The sequence below is a fragment of the Camellia sinensis genome, chromosome 14 (assembly GCF_055761805.1).
Source record: "Camellia sinensis isolate YWXY chromosome 14, ASM5576180v1, whole genome shotgun sequence".
Lineage (NCBI taxonomy): Eukaryota > Viridiplantae > Streptophyta > Magnoliopsida > Ericales > Theaceae > Camellia > Camellia sinensis.
The window spans coordinates 65462461-65488109 of NC_138974.1; the positions used below are offsets into that span (position 1 = coordinate 65462461).

Here is a 25649-nt window from a genome sequence, read left to right on the forward strand (position 1 = left end):
TGGTGGCACGTGAGGGTTGTTTGTCTTTCAACTTTTGTTCATATGCTTCTCAACATGAAACAAATAAAGCTGGAGACAAAAAACACAAGAAAAAGGGATGAAATCAAATCAAATCAAATCAGTGATGACACGGTTTTTTATTTATTATTTTTTGACAAAGGAAAAGAACTTCATTAATCATAAAACGAAGTTCCAAGAAAAGATAGCAGCATTGAATGGAAACATGAGAAAAACCAAAAGGCATATCTTGACATAACTTCGGTTCTTCGTTCCTTGAAGAAGCCAATGCATAAGCCCTACGATGAGAAATCAAAATTTTCAATTTACACCTTACGTACAAGCAGGTCCAACAATTTTTGTGTATTGTGAATTTCATGGCCAATTTTATTCCAACCCATAGCAACATCTTGCAATAGTAACCCATTAATTTGAAGTCATACATTAACAACAAAATGAAAACAACTAAGGTACGTGTATCCAAGGCAGGAACGAAGTAATTAACTAAAATCTCCTGCTTTTCTTTGGCAGCCATCTTCTAATATGGCTTAATTTGATTAGTATGCAAAAAATTCACATTGGAGGCCGATTGGAACCAAGCAGCTGTCCAATGAGATTGGTCACCTGAAAAAAAAAAAAAAAAAAAAAACACAATAATACTATGTCAACTAGATTTTCCTTTTATCCCTTTTATTTTTCTTTCTTTTGGTATGAAACCAGAGAATATTATTTGACAAAAAAACGGAGATAATAGTATGAGAGATACTTCAGAAGGGAAACAAAGGGACTGGAGAAAGTTAAGCAATTAACATGGTCAATGGCTGCACCAAAGACGTAGTAGGCCAAGCAAACCCTTCTTGGGTACGGAGTCGGCAACCTCGCCAAGCAAACCCTTCTTTTGGGTAAGGAGTTGGCAACCTCATTGGCCTCTTATAGGAATCCAACAGCTATTCACCACCTTCAGGGAAGAAAAAAAAATCCAAGATCTATCTCACCAAACAACTACCATGAACTAAAGCCACAAATTTCACTCAAGAAGGCCTTTTTGTAGCAGCGAGACCCATCATTAAGAACAAGGTAAGTCACTCAAAGATTATTGGGGGAAGTGCATCAGTTCTGAGCATGTTGATCAATTAGAACTCAGATAGGTGCTATCAATATGTCATCATATACATTGAAGAAATGGAAAAGATTGAAAAAGGAGGAATGTTTATATTGTAAATTTATAAATTGTAAACAAACAAATAACAAAATGAGAGAAACAAGGAGATGTGCAAAGGAATGAATAACAAAAGCTGTTTCAACTGTGTTTTGGTCATAGAAGCACAACCTAAAATCATTGTATCTATTTTATAAGCCAAAAATTACAACCAAACAGAAATTCAGTGCACACACACAAAAAAAAAAGTAGTTTACCTGCCAATACTTTGAAACACAACGATCGATGCAACTATTTTCACCCATGTTTAGCTCTGCTTCCTTGTACCTAAAAGAAATACGACATAGCTTGATATCTCTCGAAACAAAAAATAGATGAGCAACACTTCTACTACAAAAATGGGAACCAACTCTCTCAATCATCAGAATGTGAAGCCAGGCTCTCCACATTCTACAACACCCTTTACTCAACAAAAGAAAAGGAAGCCACATTGTCTAAGTTCATTCATAACACAAGATGCATAAAATAAACACAACCAAAAATCAACATACCGTTTCTCTACGCACTTATTGAAACATGTGTGGGTAAGCCTGGAACAATTACAAGAACAGATTAATTTAGGACACCTAGTATCAAAAAAAAGGAACCTCACATGTATTGCAGGAATCAATTGACCATTGATAATAAAAATGTGCATTTGCAACATTATAGACTTCAATTACATTGCCCTAAAATATAGGATAAGTTGAAGCACATGCTTTAGCAAAAGCGACATGCTAGCCTCAAAATCAATTCAAGATTAAGATCCAAAGTTCAACTCATTTCAGACATTGCATTGTAGTTTAAAAACCCCATAAAAGATTACAAATTCCAGTAACTAGCATGGAAGACAACTACCATTTTAAAAAGTTTGCGCACTTAAATAGATTGACTTTGTAATGTTCGCGAGTCACAGCATAAGAAAAGTTGCCAATGAAAAAAAGAAAAAAAGAAGTATAATTAGTTGAAAGATGCCATATTCTCCCATGGCTAGTCAATGGGAAAGTAGGTGCTTTGTCAATTACAATTACGTCATCATGTGAACCTACAAGTTCAATGTCTTATAGCACATAAAGGTTCCATCCTAAAACATTTACTAGATATAATTCATTCTTAAGAAAATAAGTATATTTTTGCGACATTGTTTCGAAGTGTGCTAAGCTAAATCAAATGGCATATTGGATACTCTGAACAAATGTTTCGTCTTGGGTTTCACACAAGCATTGCTTTGTCTACATGAACTAGTTTTACACATTCTGTCATGGGGCTGTTGCCTTTCAATACTTAAGCTTCATATGAAATCACCAGACAAAATTACATCAGAAAATTAAAAAGAGAAAATGTTCAGAGCAAGCAGTGAAAATCACAAACTGGGTAACGTACTTGTTGAACAATTCAACCCTATACTCCATCTCCTTTTCTGCCATACCAAAGATCTGCAATATCATTAACAATAAAATGTTTAATCAAGCCCCAAATAGAATGAAATTCAACTTTACAAATATATATATATATATATATATATCAAACCCAGAATTTAAAAATAAATAATAATAAAAATATCAACCCAAATCAACAAAAATCACTTCCCCAAGCACAAAACAGATCCATGTAACTCCTCCAAAACAATCTCTCTCTTTTTTTTTTTTTTTAAATATAAAAAAAAGACAAACTTTGATGCATAAGAATATTGATGAAGGAAGCTCTAAGTACACCTGTTCTCTGTCTACTGGGGTTGGTATATTGTTCTTCGCAGCCATATTTATCAGAGTCTGAAACAACAAGAAAAGCACTGAATCTTGGAAAGAAAAATACCAAACAGAATTTGCAGAAAATTCCAATTCAATCCACAAAAAACATAAAACACGATATTGGTGTCAACGAACTTACTCTCTGCGGGTTCAGAACAAGAGTGGAAAAAGAGTTGTATCTGAACTCCAAAAACAGAGATTCACTGACGAAATCCAAAACCCTAGTTATTTTATGATGGCCGATACACGGAGAGAAATAGGGTTTTAGGTTTGTGTGTGTGGAGTAACGATAAACCGGAACGTGGTTCACAAATATTTTAATAAACCGGGTCTGACCCGGCTCATCCGTCATGTGTCGTTATTATGAATTTTGACTGTTTCTCGAGCGAGAAAAGAAAAGAAAAGAAAAGGAAAAAAAAGGGTTTATTAGGGTTTTGCCCCAAAGCGAAAATCCGCCAACGCCGACTGACAGACAGGTAAATCTCAATCTCTCTCTCTCTCTCTCTCTCTCTCTCTCTTCACACACACACATCAATCCAACATATATGTATATGCATATAAGTAATTGAGGCTTAGTTATGAACATTTGTGTTAATGCAGAGCCTAGAAAGTTTGAGAAAATTGCATAATTTTATTTTATTTTTGTTGATATTGAGAAAATTGCATAATAGTAGATAAAGATTCAATATTGTTTTTTTTTTTTTTTTGGTTGATTGACTTTGTATTCTCTTTTTTCCCCAGAATTATTATTGCTTTTGGTGATGGAGCACGGGTCTTTCCAGGACCAAACAGCATCGACATTTTCTTTGGCTGATGAGGATCATACACTAGCAAATTCAGTCAGATTCACTCTTAATCAAGAGTCAGTTAGTTCTCTTCTAATTCTTTCATGTTATAAACTGTTTATGTTGTTTCCAAAATCATTTGTGCGCATCATGCTAGCTCTGATTTTTGTGATTGCCTGCCCTAGTTTATATGCTCTGTTTCAAAAACAGTTTTTTTGTATTTGAACTGTTGTAGTTGATCTTCATGTTCTAATCAGATGCTTTTCAAGCTCAGTTTCATTGTGTGCCTCCTATATGGATAGTTTAAAAGGCCTTTCATAGCTTATTTCGTCAGTAACAATTTCATTTTTTTTGTTCCTAATTAGTTTTTGGGTATTTCTGTAACCATGGAGATTTATTTGTGTTTAATTTCTTCATTTAATTGGGTTGTTGATGAGGTTCTGTTTATTAATTTCTTAGCTCATGTAAATACTATTATGCAGTCCAAGAGTGACTTTCTGCGGCTACAGCATTCCTCATCCTGCCGATGCTCGAGTAAATATAAGAGTCCAGACAACTGGTAAAGTTTGTCTTTTGTTTTTCTTTTTCTTCCTCTACCAACATTAAGGGTTCTAGTATGTTGAATAGCATTTTCCCCTTGGCATGACTCCTCTTAAAATCCAATCCCAACCTTCTCTATTGCTAAAACCAACCCAAAAAAAAAAATGGATCTATTTATGCATCTTGATCCTAATTTTTTATTTTTTTTTTTTCAGAAGGAAAAAGAAAAAATAACAGAAATAATGGATTTAGAAAAGCCGTTTACATCCTGCTAATGTCACTAGAACTTCTCTATCCAACTTGGCTTGTTTTACTTTTTATGTAGATTGAGTTATTTGATGATTCTGAGATAATATGTTTGGTATTTAATGCCTACTCCAGAGTATTCTTGTGATTGTTGCTTCGTATATCATCTTCTCTATCTTTCTTAGAATAGAATGTTTCTGCTTTTATCATTAATTCAACCCTCATGAAAACGATTCTTTCATTGAACCTACCTTGAAAAACCCTCTACAATCTCATTATTGTTGATCTGGTTCCTTTAAGAATTGGTCTTTGAATTAGCAATCCATATATAGTGACTTCCTATTTTCCCACTTATCTACATATTTATGTTGTGCCTGCTGCTTGATATTTTAAAGGTGATCCAGCGAGTGAGGTATTGAAAGATGCTTGCCAGGATCTGATGCTCGTGTGCCAGCATGTCAGGAGCACCTTTGACCAGGCTGTTGCTGATTTTAAAAAGGCGCTAGCTCTTGCAACCATGGACACTGACGATTAAAGAGATTACTGGACTCATCATCTCACTTTCACATGTTTCTTTTGAGAATTAATGTGGTTTTGGAACTGTAGATATTTGACTTGATTTGCCGGTTCCCCTTATTATTTATGGTAGTAAAGCTGTCTTTCCAAAATCTTATGATGAACTTGTCAAAAACGAGTTCACATGAAATTTTGATCAGCAATCCTTCTCTACAAAATGTGCACGCACTCGTGCATACACATACATATTCCACTTGGCTTGTTCATTTAATTTTATCAACTGTTTGTAGGGTTTGCGATGTGTTGGGAACTTTGGAGTTTGGTAGTTTAGGTTTAGCATGAGGCTGGCTAAAAGTGCACCGCCAAGGCCCACAGAACTTGATTGTGTACTCCAATGCTAAGATGCGGAGCAGATACAAGTAGGTAGGAGTATAATGCCAGTTAATCAACATTCACAATGTGACTGATGAATCGTTTTGGTTGTACTTGAACGTAATAATTCAAGGATTTCTTTGGACCATATTAGACTTGAGCTTAGGTTAGCAATGGTGAAATACTCAGTATGGAACTCTGTTGGGGTGTGCAGAAGAACCTCTAAATCTGACAGCCCTGGCTGAAAAGCTCCGAGTTAGGTCAGTAGCTAACCAAGTATCTGATTAACCAAATAAGACCAGCAACTGTTTAGAGCCAAATGAGCCCTATTTGGGATTCTTTGTCCTATTCACCCCCATTTAGGGGATTGATGAATTTCCAATGGTTCCTTACATCAGCATCATTGAACCAGGTTAGCAATCCAAAAGAAACTGGAAGCTAGTAAGAAAGTACCAGTCAAAAGGAATTGATCCGTTTAATTTTGTTCTTTCCAATGCCTAAGCGTTTCAAGTATACAATATTGCAAATCTGGGTTGGTTTTTTAAGCTTACATACTCTTTTGATGGCATCCTACATACTAGACAACACTATTTCGAGTCATCCATCATATCTCCTATTGAAGCTAACAGCTCCCTCATAAAACAGGGTTCATCCTTCATATTCTTCTATTGAAGCTATCATAAGACACAGCTGCATAAAGAAGTGCTAGGGATTTAAATCAAGTGAAAATAAAACAAACCTTGAAACTAAAACCAGCATAGATAGATAAATAAAAAAAGAAGTTCTAATGTATTTAAAACTTCATTCTACAACACATGTAAATGTAGTAAATAACATATCAATCCAATCCAAATGAGCACAACTGAATCACAGGCATTCCTGCAACTGTTCTCTTTATACACTAGTACATCCACAATTTGGAGATCCTAACAATTATATGACATGTCACGCACTAGAATGGCCAATAGATACTTATATAGCTAATATAACATGAGAATACATGTCACGTACTACACTAGAATGGCCCAGAGACGAGACATGCTTCTATAAATAAGACGGCTTAAGACACAGATACCCTCTCTGCGTGAAGAAAAAATGTGGGGGTACTTCTGCTATGGGCTTTTTTTTCAGGTTATTACATTGAAGTGAAAGAGCCAAGAAATGACAAAGGCAAAGACCATGCAAGCAAGCAGGATGTTCATGACACGGCGCCCATGCCAGAAATTTCGGGTCTCAGCAACATTCACAGGACCTGCCAGTTCTGATGTGGAATTTTCAGTAGCACCATTTGCCTCGTTTGTCTGCTCTGCAACAACATTAAGTGCCGTGGCCCCACAAATCTCACAGGTTCTGCAGATAATGTGTGTTATAATATAGATTATACAATAAGAAGAGAAACATATGAACAATAAAAATAAGAACAGAAAAATAAGACAAGGAATCAATGCATTTGATATGGAGCATACGTCTATGACAGGGAAATCTCAAGGTAAATTCTCATTACTGTTGTCAATGATGATACTAGTATCTTATCACCATCATAAAAAATAAAAGGGGGGGAAAATAGACAAAAATAAGTTTAAGTCAAACTGAAAATACCGGTATTAGTGATTGGGTTTAGCTGGCCAAAGGATAGCATAACCTCCCGTCATGTACGATACAAGTGCCGAACACGGAACAAATCCCAGATCAAACTGAGTCCATTAACTATCCATATTAACCTCAAGACACTAGTGGCACTCGTAGCTACAAACCATTTCCCATACTTTAACAGGTTTTAAGGATATCATGCATTATTTAACAAGTTCAGTAGTTCAAAGCCATTGTGCTAGTGGATGTTATTTAACCAGCAAGCAGTCATAAGATATTCATTTCATATAAATTTTGTTTCAGATGTATGTCTTTGAAGTTCAAAGCTATGTAAATTCCCATATATGAGAGGTTTTATAGGCTCAGTTTGTATCCTCTCCTAGATAAGTTGCTCATGAATTATCACCAAAACCCTCCCCCCCTTAAATACAGCAGCAGCAGCAAGAAAATTTTGTATGCTGATAATGATGTGGCAGCCTGAAGATCTTATAGTTCAAAGCAATAACAGATTATTGGTGTCCTTAAAACTTTAGAATTTTGTAAAACGTCCTTATAACCTCTTAACATGAGTTCTTGGTTTTCTCTTGCTAACCATCTCACCAGTGTCCCATTGTGAGGAGCATGCAGAGAGTTGGAAAGGTTTAGACAAAAAAAAAATATTTAAAAAAAAAAAAATCAGCTTGTTTGGTTATGACTTGTAGGGTGAGTATCAATGATGTAAAGCATGCAGAGAAGAAAAAATAAAGATTTTTGAAATCTTGCTCTGACCAAGCTTAAAAAGCCATTTAATGAAGTTCAAGGTTTTTCAGATTTAAATTCTATGCTTTGTACAAGTCATCTGCTGCTGTATAACTTCTTATGCTTTATTATGTTCTAGGAGTTGGGTAATTTGGTAATTTTGAATTTTTCCTAGACGAGGGCCATAGTTTTGGTCCATGGGTTGTATAATGGGTTGAGTTAATATTGGATCTTAAAGATGGACTACACACTAGGCCTAGACTATTTGAACTAGTTTTTTGGCTTAGTAGTCCTAACAAAAACCTAGCAACCAATAAACAGGCACATCATCTTTCTATAAGGCTGTGTTTGGATTCAAGATTTAAGGAGGGATTTGGAAAAAAAAAGGAAAAGCGTGATGTGACAAAAAATTAGCTTCTATTCCATTCACTTTTTCCTTCCTATTTCTTTTCCCTCCGCAAACACAGTATAAGGGCAATTCCTAAAGAGCTCGAGGAAGGATTCTTAGATGATGATTCTTGTTCTCTTCTGTTCACTTCAATTACTATTCACAAAATTAGTGCTCACAAGCACCCAACAGCCATTGTTTTGTCAAACCCTGCCCTACCAAGCTCTAAACAATTTTCCACTCTCCTCTTACCCTTTGCCTTCAAATTAGCACCTAATGCCATAATTAGTACCTGTCCACAACTTCCAGCAACTTAATCTGTGAAATTCCAGCACCTACTCATTTTAAAATCAGGTCAGATTCCACGGTTTCCACCCACTCCATCTACAAACCCCACAATCTTCAACCTTTTGAAACCTTAAACCTTTTCATTGACCTGAATCCACCAAAAAATCAATTATGGGCAACATTATTTGAAGTTGTGAAAAGCTATGCCACATCAGTACCCATACGTAAAAGGGCAACAAGACAAAACATGAAAACGACCCAGCACAGGGTAGGGAGATAAAAATCCATGCACTACAATTTGATGACTTCAATCAAAAACCTCTTACCTGTGCACTCATTCAATTATTCCTATATCTTTGGTATATCAAAACATTCCATCATCATAAGGAATCTACAATTTTTCCAAAGCAATCCAACTTCAACAAAAGCCCAATGAACGGTTATGATTTATGATGAATTCCATTATGATTCTTGTTTCAATTAAACGTGAGCTATGAATTCCAAGTGTGATCTTTTGTCATGGCAAGAGCAGTACAGTACAGAAGATAAAAATTACATAAATTTTACCTGCTAATACTGAGTTTAAACACATGCACATTGATAAAACATGATTAAAGACAGGTACCCAACACATCTTGAGAATAGAATTCTATGTGCAGCTGTAAGGTTAATTTCTAAATTAGTAAATTTGCTTATGTCGTGCTTAAAGTCAATGTTTGGTCATGATGCAATCAAGTCAATCGCTCGGAGCCCGCATTCTCAACTAATTCACCCCACATCAGGGTACAATTAAAAGCCTTCTTAGGCTAAAATTATCTGCAATCAAATACAAGGCAACATGTGGTGACCACACATTTTGTTTTTATCCATCATTGGTATGTTATTGGGCGGTTCAGTTCTATTTGATACCATATGGCAATAAAATGGCAAAAGTGTAGGGACAATGATGAAAATGACATGAAAGGAGCAAAAGCTGGGAAGAAACAGTGCAGTTAACAGAACTGAAGTCAACCATGCATCAAACACCTTAATGGGGGAACTGTGTAGTTATGTGCTTGTACTCTACTGCAAAGACACGTGAAAATAAAATGTTTACTTGTTTTATAACCAAACTCACAATTGCTGGTTTGAACAAAAAAACAAAGCATGAAGACCAGTTACCGTGAAGAAATTGTCTCACAAACCACATACAATGCCTTAATGCAAAGAAAAAATTGACAACATGCTTCTAATGAAGAGGAAAATGCCCCTCCATCAAAAGCAACCACCCAACATAAGCATTCCTCATTATAACATGCTTCTAATGAAAAGGGAATTTCCATTATTTTCCCTGTCCAATATACTGAATTTAGGTGAAATATGGTTCTATAACATCCAAAAAACAGAAAACCCAGAATCCGAAACAAGTAATGAAATGCATTGACAATTAGGAAGAACAAAAGTGTAGGATAACGAAGGCTCATTGTACTGAAAGATGAAAACAAATAATAGGAAATCAAGTAAGAAATGATGTCTCCTTTCACTCATTCTTTCAAAGAAACCAAACAAGACAAAAGAGACTCAAATTTTGACACTTCCACTCCATTTTAAATTGAGATTTGGTGCCAAGAAAATTGCAAAACTTCAAGATCCTAAAAGCAACTAGAATTCCAACATTCTTATGACACAAGACGAAACACACAAACAAGTACAAGCAACAACATTGAATTACCGATCACCCACACTCAAAACATTATATAATCGGTTAACACGGTAGCTGGAAAAAGCAGATAACCAACCTATGGGTTCTGCAAAATTCCTCACAAGCATGAGACCTTAGCAAAAAAATTATATTTATATATATATATATATATATATTCTCTATTGCATTAAAACAGAAAATGAGTACATACAAGCAGCAGCAATCACAAACACAATCTCAGAAGAAAACAAATATACAGATGGAATCTCCCAGAATCTGTCTTTGCAAGCACTTGTAACTAAAAAGTAGATAAGAACAAAAAAGTGCAAATCACTAATTTTCCAGAACTGCAAGAAATTACCATAAATAAACTAAATTAAGTGAGCAGAAAATCAAAATTTGTACTGAATTCACCATCTCAAACACTTGAAAACCAAGAAAATGCCAAAAATGCATAAAACCACAGAGAAGAGAACCAAAATGGGTATTCAATTTTTTTCTAAAATGCATCAAAATCTAAAGATATCAAATTCATGATTTGAACTCACGTGTTGCCCTTGATCTTGAACCAAGTCTCGGCACAATGCTTGTGCGCAGCCGCCAAATCGCCCTTGCATGAACAACCCAGTTCAATTGCGATCCCTGCTTCATGATCAGCATTATCACCCACCAAGCTCAGATGGCAAATTCTACAGTCTCTCTGTTCCTTACCCGAATGCACCTTCATCTCCAATTCACCACTCTCCAAATCAACTTCGTGCGACTCTTTGTGAATGTGAGGATCCAAAACCCCCTCGATCTCCGGAAACCCACATTCGTCGAATGAGCCAGCGGCGGTGGAACCCACAGTTGAGTGCCACGAATGGGCGGCGTCGGAGTCGGAGAAGCAGAGGCTGCCGTCGGTGGTGGTTTCACCGCTTCCGGCGACTGAAGGCCGGCGGCGGCGACGGTGGCGGCGGCGTCGTTGGCGGCGGGGTTGTCGGGACTCTATGTCGGTAATAATGGGATTCTGTGAGGTTGACATTTTAGAGGTAAAGCATTGAAGAGGCTAGGCTATCAATGGTTTTTGGAGCTGAAAATGGTTAAGCGATTCTCTCTGTGTTTGTGTTTGTGTGTGTGTGTGTAGTTGTAGTGTAATGTGTGTGCGTGGGTGTGTATGTGTATGTGTATGTGTATGTAATCAATCTGTGGATTGGATTGTATGAGTCTTGGAGTAGAGTATTCAAAAGGAAACGCAAAAGAGAGAGGAGTCTCTCTCTAGTGTTTCAGTTTCGAACAGGTGGGTGTGGGGCTACCATTTAGCATAGCATGGGATTGCCGTGAGTTTTGGGTGGGACAACTCTGGATGATTTGGTCGGACTGACACGTAGCATTTTATCGGAGATTTATGTCACGTTATTTACCCAAAATGCTATGAATTTAGTGTTACCAACTCATAATTATTCTCAATTTGTTTACGTGAAGAAAATTAAATTAATGAAGTGGAGAGTGATAAATAAAATTGATTTATTAATTTTTTTAAAAATAAATTTTAAATTTATAAGTTTAAGTTTGTAGTGTCGTCATTACCAAACGCTTGTTTCTTGGTGAGAGTTTTGGGTTTTTAATTTTTTGTTGATTTTTTTTTTGTTTTTAATAAATTTTGAAAAAAATTAGATTTATAAATTCTATTCAATGAGATAAAATGAAAATTTTAGAAAAGACACACAGAAAGAAAAAAAAAAGTTAAAAATATTTAAATTCGCCTAAATAAGCCGGATCAAAAAATAAAAAAATTGACATAATTTTAAAAACATAATCACTAAAGATAAAAATAAAAATAAAAATAAAAAAAGGGTGAAAAAATGTAATTTATTTGGAAGTTCTCAAACAACCGAAAGTCTAAAAAATTTCAAGTTTTGTGTGATTTCATTTTTAGAAGTATTTTGAAAAATAAAAATTAATTTGACAAAAAATAAGCACATTTCATTTTTATTTATTTTTTAAAATTATTTTGTTCCAAAACAAATTATATGAAAATAATGAGTATTTTTTATTTTTTGACACCAAATTAATTTTTAGTTTTTTCAAAATCAAGTTTTAAATACTAAACCAAACATCTAGTTGAACTAGACACTAGGGTTGTTAATCGAATCAAATTACTCATATTTGGCTTGTTAAAGACTTATTCGAGATCAATTCATTTAAATAAGGCAACTTGAACACATTTTTTAACTCGTTAAATTTTTAAACCAATCTTGAATATCTTAATATTTGGCTCAATAAGCTTATATATACGTTATAAAAAAATCAAATTATTTGAGTTCGACTTATTTTCGATTCGTTAAAAATTTGTTCAAGATCGCCTCATTATATAAATAAGTCAATTTTAAATATATTTTGAAACTCGTTGAGTTTTCAAATTAAATTTAAACATACTTGACTTGATTCGGCTAATTTACAACCTTAAACCCTAATGTGTGTCCACATGCGTCTTTGACAAAATTTGAACTAGACAAGTCTAATTCGATGGCCCTGTTTGTCTTCTTCTATATCATGAGATAGGATTACTAATCTCATGAGCTTTACAAAATTGATGTTAGTTTGTAGAAATCTGTCATTAGATGATTAGATGGGATTAGACGAGCAATCCTACGGGAAGGTAGTGCTCAAATCCAATTCATGAGATTAAAGGTGAAATGGTTGTTTTGTCTTTTACTTAACCCCCCCCCCCCCCAAAATTCAAATCACTTTTTACATGATAAAGATTTTTACGTAATTTTAAATATTTAATCTTAACAAACTATTATTATTATATTATTACACAAACAAATACAATTTATCTTTCATTTCTAACTTAATACTATTACACTAATAATCCTATTATTCAATCGCATCGTATCATTAATTCTATCTAATCTGTTTTTTTAGGTGAATAATTCCATTCAACTTGATTTGATAAACAAATGAAACGTATAAGTCTTTAGGTGTCCCACAACAATGGACGATTATATTTCAAATTTAAATTTTATTAGAATATGTGGGTCCACAATATCTCATTATGGGCCACATGCTTGATTGAATTTCATTTGAGCTTTTGTTTGTTAATAGATTTTTTTTTGTTTTGTTTGAATTGGAGAAAACGCCCTAAGGCTTACAAAGCACAAGAATCATAAATTAACAAGGCAGCTAAAGGATCTGGGGAAGAAACACCCAATTGGGATCCAGGCAACCTCGCCAAGCAGCCCTTGCAAGCCAATGCGCCACCCTATTATAAGATTTAGGATTCCATCTGAGATGGTGCTCACGCAAAGAGGCCAATGCCCACCTATCATGAATAATAACAGCAACTTACCAGGGAGGGACATTTTGCCGAAACACATGGAGGGATCACCGTGCGATTATCATTTTCAATCTCAACTTTTGGAGCTTATGGACATCAGCAAGAAAGCATGCCAACTGAATGGCTAGAACTTCCCCTTGGAGATTATCATTTTTTGTCAATAGATTAAAGAGCAATGTTACATTTATCGAATTTTAACTTGTTCAAATCGTTTGAATTTGTGTATGCCGATTGTCAAATCGATCGTTCAGCAAGAAAGGTGACAGATGCGGTTGATAAAAGTGACAACTGCGGTTAACAAGGGTTGCACCTGTCATCTGGGCAGTCGATTAACATGCACAAATTAAGGCGATTTAGACAAACTCAAATTCGGGGAATGAATCATTTTAGTAGATTAAAATAGTAAAAAAAAAAAAAAAACTATATGTTATCATGTCATTTTTATTACTTTTTTTTTTATAAAAAAAATCATAAAAAGTCAAAAAAATTAACTAAAATAATTAATTCTCAAACCAGCCTTGAATCGGATGTCTAGATCCATGACAACGGACTCCACTGTGGGCCCCACATGCTTTGGGAGTATACATATTGCGGGTTATTACAGTTTAGGAATAAATTAAGATCAAATCATTACTTACAGTTTCATAAAATTTAGAACCAAATCAAATCATAAAAATCTTGGAGCTTACCAAACAAACCAATAAACTGCCCATTCGGGTTCGGTTTAGAAAACTATTTTAAAAATCATTGTCATCATCCAAACATAATCAAAAAAATATTATTTACAACCTAAGAATTGTTTAGAACTAATTCTACACTATAGAAAAACCAAACTAGCAAGAGTAAAAAGTTACAATGGAGATATATATTTGATATTAATAAGCTATTTAAGTGCTTTCGATACGTAAGTTATATATATCTATATATATATCCAAACCGAATTTATAACTATAAAATCAAGATCAAATGGCAAAATACAATTTACTTATTTCAAAAATCAAAACTGAATCATACATTAAGAAAATCAAATTAAACTATGCAATTTTGTCTAAATTGGACCAATTTATAATTTTTTAAAGTTTTTTGCTCAACCCTAGAAATTTATAAGTGACAATATTAATTTATGCAATTGAAGATGCAGTTCGTCCTAGGTGGATGGGTCGGGCTGGTCCAAGCTCCTCAAGTTCCGATCCAAGCGGATGGTTCCACCAGATGACCTGCAAGCAAGTCCAAAGGGGAACGGGGTAGTCCCCCAGTGAACCCTTCGGCGAGCAAATCAGTAGTGGAAGAGAGAAAAGTATAGAGAGACAGAGAGATAGAAAAGTTTAACCTTCCTCTTGTCTTTGATTCTTGCTTATATCCTTTGGTAACCATTTCACTGTCCCTTGCGACGTGCCCCCTTCCGCCAAAAGCCTGTGTCGTAGCTTACCTTGTTCAGGGTGAGGGGACTTTGTTCCGACGGGGAGGTGTTGTCGTAATAAATGCTGTGATGGGCTGCATTAATGGTGATGTGTTGTGGCAATAACTCTGCAAATCTTTGTCTGCTGATGTGGCCTGTGTTTCACCTGCCATGTGCCCGAATGTCATTGGCCCTCCATGCCCAGATGGCCTCCAGCTGTCCTGGGCTTTGCCAACCGGGTTATGCTATGGGTCCCAAGTGATGGGTTTGGGGTTGTTTGCTGTGGGCTGTAAGCCTTATGGGCCTATCCATCTCAGTAGTCCCCCATTTCCGAGTGCGACTTTAGTCCAACGAAGGGAATAGTAATAAGGAAGAGAAGTGCAAACCGAGTGGAGAGGCCGACCGTTAGGCGTGCCGACCGCTAGGGTAGCCGAGCGAGGGGGAGCTGGCCGTGAGGGTGGCCGAGCGGGAGGGGTCGACCGTTAGGCGTGCCGACCGCAAGGGTGGCCGAGCGGGAGGGGTCGACCATTCGGCGTGCCAACCGCAAGGGTGGCCGAGCAGGGGGAGCTAACCGTGAGGGTGGCCGAGCGGGAGGGGTCGACCGTTAGGCGTGCCGATCGCAAGGGTGGCCGAGCGGGGGGAACTGACCGTGAAGGTGGCCGAGCCGGAGGGGTCGACCGTGAGGCGTGCCGACCAGGACGGCGCGGGGCTCAAAGAAAAAAAAAAAAAAAGGAGGGCGGCGTGCCATGTGATGATGTGAAATGGAAAGGACAGGGTAAGGGGAGGGGACAGTGCATTGTGGCCATACACGTGGCAATATCGTGGGGGAAGTGAAGCGTTGGAGCAGAAATGAAACGATAGGTCACGAGGGGGTTTTGAAAAGGCAGTTTTGGCAGTTGATTTGAAAGGTTTTTAAACGGGCGAAAATTAATGTGGATCCATGGAATACGGGTAAACCGTGGGTTTTTGGTATAATTTGTTTCACCTACCTTTTTATAAAAACTCAAAATACTTAAGTGTTAATTCCTTCATTGCGCACGACACACCTGTGTAACATTTTCTCAACTTCCTTGCTCCTGCGTCAGAAGTGATTCGGAAGCAAACCCTAGAAATGGCACAAGAAGAAGTGGTGAATGTGAGGGTGGACCCTCTGAGAGACGATGATGCAGAGGAGCTAGCAGCGCGATATAGGACGGAGACACGAACGGTGGGACAAGTGCGGGCGTCGGCCCTGATATTGGCTCCAAGGCCAATAAGCCAGGTAGAACCGGATCAGTGGCACACTAAGGCTGATAAATCCACAATTACTGCGGCGAATTTGGAGGCTATCAGGGAAAAATACCAGATTCCGGCTGAGGTGGAGTTATTGCTGCCAACATCAAGGGAAAGGTCATCTGATGCCAGGCCAGGGGAGTTTTCCCTTTACGAGGAGGCGCTAAAAGGTGGGTTGAGGTTGCCACTGCCCCAAGTGGTGGTTGACGTACTGAACCGTCTGGAGGTAGCGCCGGGGCAATTGATGCCCAATGCATGAAAGATTCTGTTGGCCTGTGCTAGCGCGTGGCCCAAGGCGAATGGAGGGGTAGCCACGGCGGTAGACGAGTTCTTTTCATGTTATAAGGCTTCGGGGTAGCAAGAGACGTGGGTCACCCTTCAGGCAGTGATGGGGAGGGGATTGGTGGCGGGGCTGCCGACATCGATCAAGGGGTGGCGGCCACGGTGGTTCTACGTGTCTGCCAATGGGGGATTGGGAGTGCGCGCCATCTGGAAGGTGCCCATTAGGTCGATGGAGTCAAGACTGGGGCAGCGGCGGAAGAGAGGGTGAAGAGGGTGAAGGAGTGGAGGGAGAGAGAGAAGGCCAAATGGGACGAGCTTGTTCAGCCGTCCGCATTGTTTGAGGCAGGGTTGGGACCGCAGCCGAGGGGTGGGGACCTCGACCGAGCAGAATTGGAGGCGAGAAGAGAAGTGCAGGAGGCAGAGGATCAGGCCATACTTGCCAAGGCCACGAAGTTGAAGGAAACGCGAGGAGACCGACCGCCTCAACCGATCGCGTGGGAAAGGATCCGACCGCGCCCAAGGCCGCTGGGGGGAAGGACTTAAACAGTTTTGAGCCACGACCGCCCCCAGTAGATCCTGTAAAAGAACAGGCCAGAAAGGAGGGGGAGGCTCTGAAGAAAAAGAAGAAGAAAATAAGTGCCCCAGAGGGAGCTACAGATGAGCCTGGGGCCAAGAGAGCTGAGGTGGCCCCAGCTGAGGTGGAGGTCCCTGTGGCCAAGGATACCCCAGAGGTGGTGGAGGTCACCCCAACACTGGAGGTTGTGGAGATTACCCCAACAGTGCAAATAGGAGTTGGGTTGACTGAGGTTGCGCCGAGTGGGAGGGAGCAGACCCAAAAGGGCCCTGCCCCCCAGGAAGGAGGGGTCCGTCTGGCCACGGCAATCTATCACGCTCGTGCGGTAGCTGGAAGGTTGGAGGGAGAAGAAGGCCCAGCCAGGGCGGGGGCAGACCGCTTGGTGAAGATTGTGGAGGAAACAACCTTGCGCTTGCCATTGGGATTCAATGAGGCTGGCCTGCTGAGGGGGTTATGCTCCGCCCAAATGGACGTAACCACCTTGGCAAGGGCCCTTCTAAGGAAAGCAGGGCTGCCAAGCTAAAGGCTAGGCCCAGTTGGCCAAGTTGAAAAAAGAGAGTGCCGACTGGAAGACTGCCCATGCTGAGCTGCAAGCAGTCAAGTTGGAGTTGGAGGACACACGCCGTAAGGTCGTGTCGCTCGAGTTCCAACTGGCTGGCGAACAGAAAAAGTTGGAGGAGTCTGAAAGAGCCTGCACCGTTGCGATCGAGCGGCATGAAGAGGCCATGAGCAGCAATAAAGAGCTGGTCAGGCAAAAAGATGAGGCAGATGCCATAATTGGAGATCTGTTGAAGGAGTTGGAGGATGAGCGCGTCAAAGCAGAGGAGGAGAAGGGGAGGCTCGTGAGGGAGTTGAAAACAGAGAAGGCGAAGGCGATGGCGGAGATGGAGAGCCTGAGGAAGGGAATGGAAGAGGAAAGAGCGACGGCAGCTGCTAAAAGGGATGCCCTGCATAAAGAGCTGGACGAAAAGAGGGCGAAGGCGGCTTCTGAGAGGGCGGCCTACCCTGATCTGTGCGTTGCAGTAGTGAAGCAATACAAAGGGTCTCCTGAATTTCAGATGGCAGTAGATGCCGCAATTGCTAGGAATCTGGTTGGGCAAGAATCTGGGGGGTGGGCCCATCAAGGACGACTGCTGGAGGTAGGACAGAGACAGAAGTTATTGAGAGCTTCCAGCAGTCAGACTTCTACAAGCACGAAATGGCTGAGTTCTGGGACAGCGGTTGGAAGATGTTCAAACGCAGAGCTGAAGAGCTGTTCCCAGACTTGGACCTGAGTAGTGTAACGATTGGTGAAGATGATGTAGCCCAGACCCCCCTGGACGAGGGCATTGAAGAAGGAGAGCTTGTATCTAGCGAGGAGGAATAACCAAGGGAGATGAAGAGCCCCCTCTCTGTGTTTGTTTTTTTTTTTTTTTTTTTTTTTTGTAATGAACTTGTGTACACATTGTAAATGAATAAAATTTCGTTTATGTTGTCAGTTGATTGTGTTGGCTTGTATTGTCTAAAATGAATGAAGTCTTGTCACAAAAACTGGTCATAAAAATTGTGCAATAAAAATTTCGTGCAAAGTTAAGTTAAAAGTGCCTTCCTGCAGAGTGAGATTGGATTTGTATGAAAATTGAAAGGATGATAGTGGTTGATTGAAAAATTGGATTGTGAAATGGTAGAACATAATACTTCCAGTTTAATAAGTACGGATGAAGAATCCATGGATGAGGACAGAAAAGTAGGTTGCAAATCGTAACTAAACGGTTAATTGTAAACTTGTAGAGAAGAGATTGGAGAAACAAACTGGATGGGGTGGGAGATAATCTGATTAGTAAATGAAATACGTGAGAACATCTTTGGAATCTAACTAAGTAAAAACGTGGTCTGGGAATTGTGAATAAGCTTCAAAATGTGACTAAGTGTTAAAAATGTGGTCCTGCTTGGCTTTGAAGTGCTCAGTCTGGCTGAGGCCTTGAAGTGCTCAGTCTAGCTGAGACTTTGAAGTGCTCAGTCTGGTTGAGGCTTCGAGTGCTCGGTCTGGCTGAGGCTCTGAAGTGCTCAGTCTAGCTGAGGCTTTGAGGTGCTCAGTCTGGTTGAGGCTTCGAGGGCTCGGTCTGGCCGAGGCTTTGAAGTGCTCAGTCTGGCTGAGGCTTTAAAGTGCTCAGTCTGGCTGAGGCTTTAAGTGCTCGGTTTGGCCAAGGCTTTGAAGTGCTCAGTCTGGCTGGGGCTTTGAGGTGCTCAGTCTGGCTGAGGCTTTGAAGTGCTCGGTCTGGCTGAGACTTTGGGGTGCTCAGTCTGGCTGAGGCTTCGAGTGCTCGGTCTGGCCGAGGCTTTGAAGTACTCAGTCTGGCTGAGGCTTTAAAATGCTCAGTCTGGCTGGGGCTTTGAGGTGCTCAGTCTGGCTGAGGCTTCGAGTGCTCGGTCTGGCCGAGGTTTTGAAGTGCTCAGTCTGGCTGAGGCTTTGAAGTGCTCAGTCTGGCTAAGGCTTTGAGTGCTCGGTCTGACCGAGGCTTTGAAGTGCTCAGTTTGGCTGGGGCTTTGAAGTGCTCGGTCTGGCTGGGGCTTTGAGGTGCTCAGTCTGGCTGAGGCTTCGAGTGCTCGGTCTGGCCGAGGCTTTGAAGTGCTCAGTCTGGCTGAGGCTTTGAAGTGCTCGGTCTGGCCGAGGTTTTGAAGTGCTCAGTCTGGCTGAGGCTTTGAAATGCTCAGTCTGGCTGAAGCTTTGAGTGCTCGGTCTGGCTGAGGCTTTGAAGTGCTGCAAGTGAAAGTGTCATGGGAGCGACATACAGACAGTTGAATTATAAAAGCTGAGAACTTCAGTCGGAATTTGCATTATGTATAAAAGGGGGGAATACAATAATGTTGACAATACAAAAGTGTGAACTCATTAATAGTAACGCTTCAAATGTTCCGCATTCCAGGGATGGGGAAGGTCGCGACCTTCCATATCTTGAAGTCGGTAAGTGCCTGGTCGTGGTCGGGCTCTCACAACGTAGGGTCCCTCCCATTTGGCTGCCAGTTTGCCCTCAGTTGGATTCTTTGTGGCAAGAGTTGCTTCTCTCAAGACAAGGTCGCCTATAGAGAACTCTCGTGGTCGAACTCTGCGGTTGTAGTGTGTTCTCATTTTCTGCTGGTACGAAGCCAATCTGACGGCAGCAGTCTCTCTGAGCTCTTCGATGAGGTCCAGGTCTGTTCGATGGAGCTCTTCGGTTGAGGCGAGATCCGGATGTAAAACCTTGGAGGTGGGCAGACCGACTTCTACCGGAATAACTGCCTCAGCGCCATATGTTAAGCGAAAATGGGTTTCCCCAGTGGGAGTGCGAGTAGTGGTTCGGTAAGCCCAAAGTACACTTGGTAGTTCCTCAGCCCAATGGCCTTTAGCAGCTTCGAGCTTAGTTTTGATGATTTTCAGAAGAGAACGGTTGGTGACCTCAACTTGGCCATTTGCTTGGGGATGACCGGGGGAAGAGAAGCATGGTTGAATCTGGAGATCTGCACAAAATTTTCTGTACTTCGCGTTGTCGAATTGTTTGCCGTTGTCGGAGATGATGGCTTGGGGGATGCCAAATCGGCAAACGATCGATTGCCAAATAAACCTGGTGGTGTTTCGCTCGGTGATTGTGGCAAGGGGTTCGGCCTCGACCCACTTGGTGAAGTAATCAATGGCGACAATCGCGAACTTGGTCTGGCCTCGACCGGTGGGAAGTGGACCAACCAAGTCAATCCCCCATTTGGAAAACGGATAAGGGCTGCAGAGTGTGATTAACTCTGTAGGAGGAGCATGGGGGATATTGGCGAAACGTTGACATTTATCGCATTTGAGCACGAAATCGGTTGCATCCTGATTAAGAGTTGGCCAAAAATACCCAGTACAGAGTATCTTGTGGGCAAGGGACCTGCCGCCTGAATGATTACCACAAATTCCCTCATGGATCTCCTGCATTACATAAGTTGCTTGAGCTGGATTGAGGCACCGTAGATATGGCCGGAAAAAACCGCGCTTGTACAATATACCGTCGGCAATGATGTAATTGGATGCTCGGGATCAGACTTTGGCTGCCTGCTGTTGGTCATCTGGGAGTGTCCCTGTGGTCAAGAATAGGAGAATGTCGGATGCCCAAGGGATGGGTTCGTTTTGGATGAACTGTACAGCTTGCAGGTCGGGTGAAATGGCTGGGTGGTGTAGATATTCAAGACGGACATCATGGCTGAGATTAGGATGGTCAGCAGAGGCCAGCTGAGCCATCTCATCTGCTTTGGAGTTTTCCACCGGAGGTATGTGCCTGATGTGGAAGGTATTGAAGAGGCGAGCGATGGGAAGTGTCATATCCCTGTAAGCTCGCATTGTGTCTTCCTTGGCGTCGAAGTCTCCCGTCATCTGACCGACGACGAGCTGGGAGTCACTGAATACTTGGAGGTGGCTGACCCCAATGTCCTTGGCAAGGCAGAGTCCTGCTATCAATGCCTCATACTCGGCCTCATTGTTGCTTGCTTCAAACAAGAAACGGAGGGCACATTTGAGATAGCCGTCCTCAGGGGAGGTGAGGATGAGGCCGGCCCCATTTCCTTCTTTGCGAGACGAACCGTCGACATTGAGAGTCCAAGAATGAGGATCTTCTGGCTCTGTTGGAGTTGGTGGGAATGGTGGGGTAGTGGTCGAGGCCGGATTGGTAAACTCTAGGATTAAGTCAGCTACAGCTTGCCCCTTGATTGCTGTCCGAGGGTGGTAGGAGATGTCGAACTGGTTGAGTTCTACTGACCACTGCATTAGTCTGCTTGAAAGTTCTGGTTGCTGCATGACCTTTTTCAGGGGCTGGTCGGTGAGGACCACTATGGAGTGGGCTTGGAAGTATGGGCGGAGTCGTCTGGAGGCAATGACCAAGGCCAGGGACAGTTTTTCTAATAAGGGGTAGTTCTGCTCCGCTCCCCTGAGAGCCCGACTGATGTAATAGACCGGTCGTTGGATTGAGCCATTTTCTCTGAGGAGAGCTGCACTGACTGCGGTGCTCGACACTGCTAAGTAGAGGAAAAGGGGCTTGCCTGTGATTGCCTGTGAAAAAATGGGAGGATTGGCCATGTATTGCTTTAACTGTTGGAAAGCCTCTTCGGATTCAGCTGTCCATTCAAAAGTCTGCCGAAGAACTTTGAAGAATGGTAGGCACTTATCTGTTGCACGGGAGATGAAGCGGTTGAGGGCCGCCACTCGGCCGGTGAGTCTTTGAACTTCTTTGACCGTCCTAGGTGACTGCATCTCAACAAGGCCTAGCTTCAATGCCGTGCTGACTGACCATAAAACCCAAAAACTTCCCAGATCCTACGCCGAAGGCGCACTTCTCTGGGTTAAGCTTCATCTGGTACTTGCGCAAGGTGGCGAAGGTCTCTCGTAGGTCAGTGAGGTGATCGGAGGAATATTTGCTTTTGACTAGCATGTCGTCGACGTAGACTTCCATATTCCCGCCTATTTGGTGATGGAAAACGGTATTAACCAGCCGTTGATAGGTGGCCCCATCATTCTTCAATCCGAACGGCATTACACAATAGTGGTAGGTACCTCGGTCAGTAATGAATGATGTGTGTTCCCGATCAGATGTGTGCATCAGGATTTGGTTGTACCCAGAGAAGGCATCCATGAAGCTGAGCATTTGATGACCAGCCGTGGCGTCGACCAGCAGATCTATGCGGGGAAGGGGGTAGCTGTCTTTGAGGCAAGCTCGGTTCAGGTCAGAGTAATCGACACAGAGCCGCCATTTGCCATTGTGTTTGCGGACGAGGACCACGTTGGACAACCATCGAGGGTAATCCACATTTTTGATGAATTGGGCCTCGAGGAGCTTGTCAACTTCTGCGGCTATAAGATTATTGCGCTCCGGATGGAAAATGCGTTGCTTCTGGCGGTGGGGTCGAAAGTGGGGTTCGATGCTGAGGCGATGGGTTATGAAGGAGTGGTCAATGCCTGGCATGTCTGAATGGGTCCAGGCGAAAACATCTCTGTGCTCGGTCAGGAGGGCGGTAAGGTCAGCCTTGGCTTGGGAAGGTGGTTGGCTGCCGATTTTGGCAGTTTTGATGGGGTTGGTGGGATCAATGTTAACTTCAACAAGTTCCTCCACAGGTTCTCCTCTGACCAGCTCGTCCTCGTCTCGAACGTCAAGCCCTTCGATGATCATGGCCTCTTTCAGCTTGACTTCTTTGAGGGAGGCGACATAACACTCCCTGGCCACGGCCTGTTCTCCTCTGACAGTTCTGACACCGAGATCGGTAGGGAATTTGATGGCAAAGTGATATGTGGATGTGATGGCTTGGAAGGCGTTTAAGGCTGTGCGGCCAACGATAATGTTGTAAGCAGAGGGGCAGTCGACCACAAGGAAGGTGAGCAACTTAGTGGTCTGCCTCGGGTGTTCGCCAATGGTTATAAGTAGATCGATGGAGCCGATTGAGGTCACACAATCGCCGGTGAAACCGACCAGAGGGGTTTGCAGAGGAGACAAGCTTTCTTCTCCAATCTTGAGCTGGCGGAAGCAATTGAGGAAGATGATATCTGAAGAGCTGCCGTTGTCTATGAGAACTCGTCTGACCTTATAGTTGGAGAGGATGGCGGAAATGACAAGGAGGTCATCATGTGGGTAACGGACTCCTGCACAGTCGGTGTCCGTGAAGGTGATGGGTTCGATCCACTGTTTTGACTGTTTGGAAGGTCGGTCCACCATCGCCACTGCTTTGTCTGAGCCCTGTCTTATTTTTCTGAGCTCTGCCTTCTGAGCCGAGCGGGATGGTCCCCCGCAAGCAAGGCCGCCTGAAATGACTCTGATTTCTCCGTCTGGTGGAGGGGGATTGCCTAGAGGTCGAGGCTATGGTGGTGGGCGATCATGGCCTTGGTTAGGTGGGGCTTGGTTCCGGGATGGTGTATGTCAGCGATTGTTCCTGGAAAAGTCGGTTCTTTGCCTCTGCTGAGGGCGGGTGTCTGTGAATCGGCTGAGGCGGCCCTGACGTATGAAGATCTCGATCTGATCTTTGAGGTTAATATACTCGTTGGTCGTATGGCCATGGTCTTGGTGGAAACGGCAGTATTTGGACTGATCTTTGCGATTGGAAGGGTTTCGTGAAGGCAGGGGCCACTTGAGGGGCTAGTCCCGCTGGATCTGATTGAGGACGTATTCCATGGGAGAGTTGAGTGGTGTGTACCGTTCGAACTGACCGGGCGGTCGGGTCGGAGCCGACCGGTCAGCTCGAAGCCGACCGGTCGGTCATTATAGTGGGGTGTTTGGCTATTATACTGGGCGGTCTTGGGTTCTGAGTCTTTCCTCTTGTCTCTGGAGGTCAGATTTTTAATGATCGGCTCTTGCCGAGTGGCCAGGGAATCTTCAGCATTCATGTATTTCTGGGCTTTGGATAGTAGGGCTGCCATGGTGGTTGGAGGGTTTTTGGAGAGGGAGAAAAGAAAATCGGACGACTGTAGGCCGGCCATGAAAGCCGTGAGGATGACCTTGTCGTCGTTCTCCGCTACTTGAAGGGCTTCGGTGTTGAAGCGGGTGACGAAGCTGCGGAGCGACTCCCCCTCGGTCTGACAAATGTTAAGGAGTTGGGTGGCTGGGCGTCTCTGACGCTGGGCTCTGATAAAATGGCTCAGGAAGGAGTCACTGAGGTGTTGAAAGGTGGAGACAGAGTCCGCCGGTAACTGGCTAAACCATAACCGAGCTGATCTCTTTAGTGTCACGGGGAAAACTCGGCACATGATCTCGTCAGGGAAAGCATGGAGGATCATGAGGGTGCAGTAGGTTTCCAGATGGTCGACTGGGTCCGTCGTGCCATCGAAAGAGTCAATGGTGGGCATTTTGAACTTGGCGGGCAACGATTTGTCCCGGATAGAGGCAACAAAAGGCGAGTTGGCAGTGACTGAGGGCTTGTGCTGAATGTTCTGCATGACCCCTTGTAGTTAGAGCTTCATAGCTCGGAGTTCAGCGTCCCAGAGGGGAATATTGTCGCCATGGTCGGTCAATGGAGGCTGGACGCTGCTGGCTTCCCCCTCAGGGGCTAGTGCCACGACTGACGGGCGTGGGGGTGGAGGTGGTAGGCTCATATGTGGAAGAGGAGGAGGTTGTAAATCGTCAGGGTTAAGCGGAGGGAGTGGGGGAGCAGTGTGGACCGGGGTTCTTTCTTGGTTGGATGGAATATCTGGAGGTGGAGCGGGGAGGTTTCTTTGGAATAAAGCACTGATCAAGGCCTGGTTTTGCTCGGTCATGCAGTTAATGCTGTTGGTAAGTTCGATGATGTACTGTGGTGAGTTGTTTGGATGGAGAGGGTCTGTTTGATGATCGGCGGTATTAGGGTGAGAAGCCATGGACCTAGTCGTGACCATACACCTAGACGGGTGAGAGGAAAAGGTGATGGGGAGAATGGGGGGCTCCGGCGATAGTGAACACAACTAACACACGGATAAACCACAAGTTCCCACAGACGGCGCCAACTGATGATGTAGTTCGTCCTAGGTGGATGGGTCGGGCTGGTCCAAGCTCCTCAAGTTCCGATCCAGACGGATGGTTCCACCAAATGACCTGCAAGCAAGTCCAAAGGGGAACGGGGTAGTCCCCTAGTGAACCCTCCGGCGAGCAAATCAGTAGTGGAAGAGAGAAAAGTATAGAGAGAGAGAGAGAGATAGAAAAACTTAACCTTCCTCTTGTCTTTGATTCTTGCTTATATCCTTTGGTAATCATTTCACTGTCCTTTGCGA

General features: G+C 42.3%; 3 protein-coding genes across 4 annotated transcripts; 1 reads left to right on the forward strand and 2 right to left on the reverse strand.

Moving 5' to 3' along the window:
- Positions 1–353: 353 nt before the first annotated feature.
- Positions 354–3363, reverse strand: LOC114274392 (uncharacterized). 2 transcript variants are annotated; one of them, XM_028216294.2, is made up of 6 exons: positions 3086–3363; positions 2911–2967; positions 2579–2631; positions 1708–1746; positions 1414–1483; positions 354–621 (listed from the first exon to the last, which is right to left on the reverse strand). In XM_028216294.2, exons 1-6 carry the CDS (start codon positions 3296–3298, stop codon positions 571–573), a joined length of 483 nt encoding a protein of 160 aa, XP_028072095.1. In that variant the 5' UTR covers positions 3299–3363; the 3' UTR covers positions 354–570. The 2 variants fall into 2 exon arrangements, with proteins under 2 accessions (XP_028072095.1, XP_028072096.1); XM_028216295.2 differs by lacking the exon at positions 354–621 and adding an exon at positions 764–955 and having other exon boundaries at positions 3086–3313.
- On the forward strand, positions 3299–5251 carry RPC14 (RNApolymerase 14 kDa subunit). Its single transcript, XM_028216296.2, has 4 exons — positions 3299–3422; positions 3688–3808; positions 4214–4290; positions 4913–5251. The coding sequence occupies exons 2-4, from the start codon at positions 3708–3710 to the stop codon at positions 5050–5052; spliced, it is 318 nt and encodes a 105-aa protein (XP_028072097.1). The 5' UTR covers positions 3299–3422; positions 3688–3707; the 3' UTR covers positions 5053–5251.
- A 918-nt stretch (positions 5252–6169) lies between these two features.
- On the reverse strand, positions 6170–11363 carry LOC114274391 (uncharacterized). The gene is made up of 2 exons (XM_028216293.2): positions 10639–11363; positions 6170–6755 (listed from the first exon to the last, which is right to left on the reverse strand). The coding sequence occupies exons 1-2, from the start codon at positions 11112–11114 to the stop codon at positions 6533–6535; spliced, it is 699 nt and encodes a 232-aa protein (XP_028072094.1). The 5' UTR covers positions 11115–11363; the 3' UTR covers positions 6170–6532.
- Between the last annotated feature and the right edge of the window lie 14286 nt (positions 11364–25649).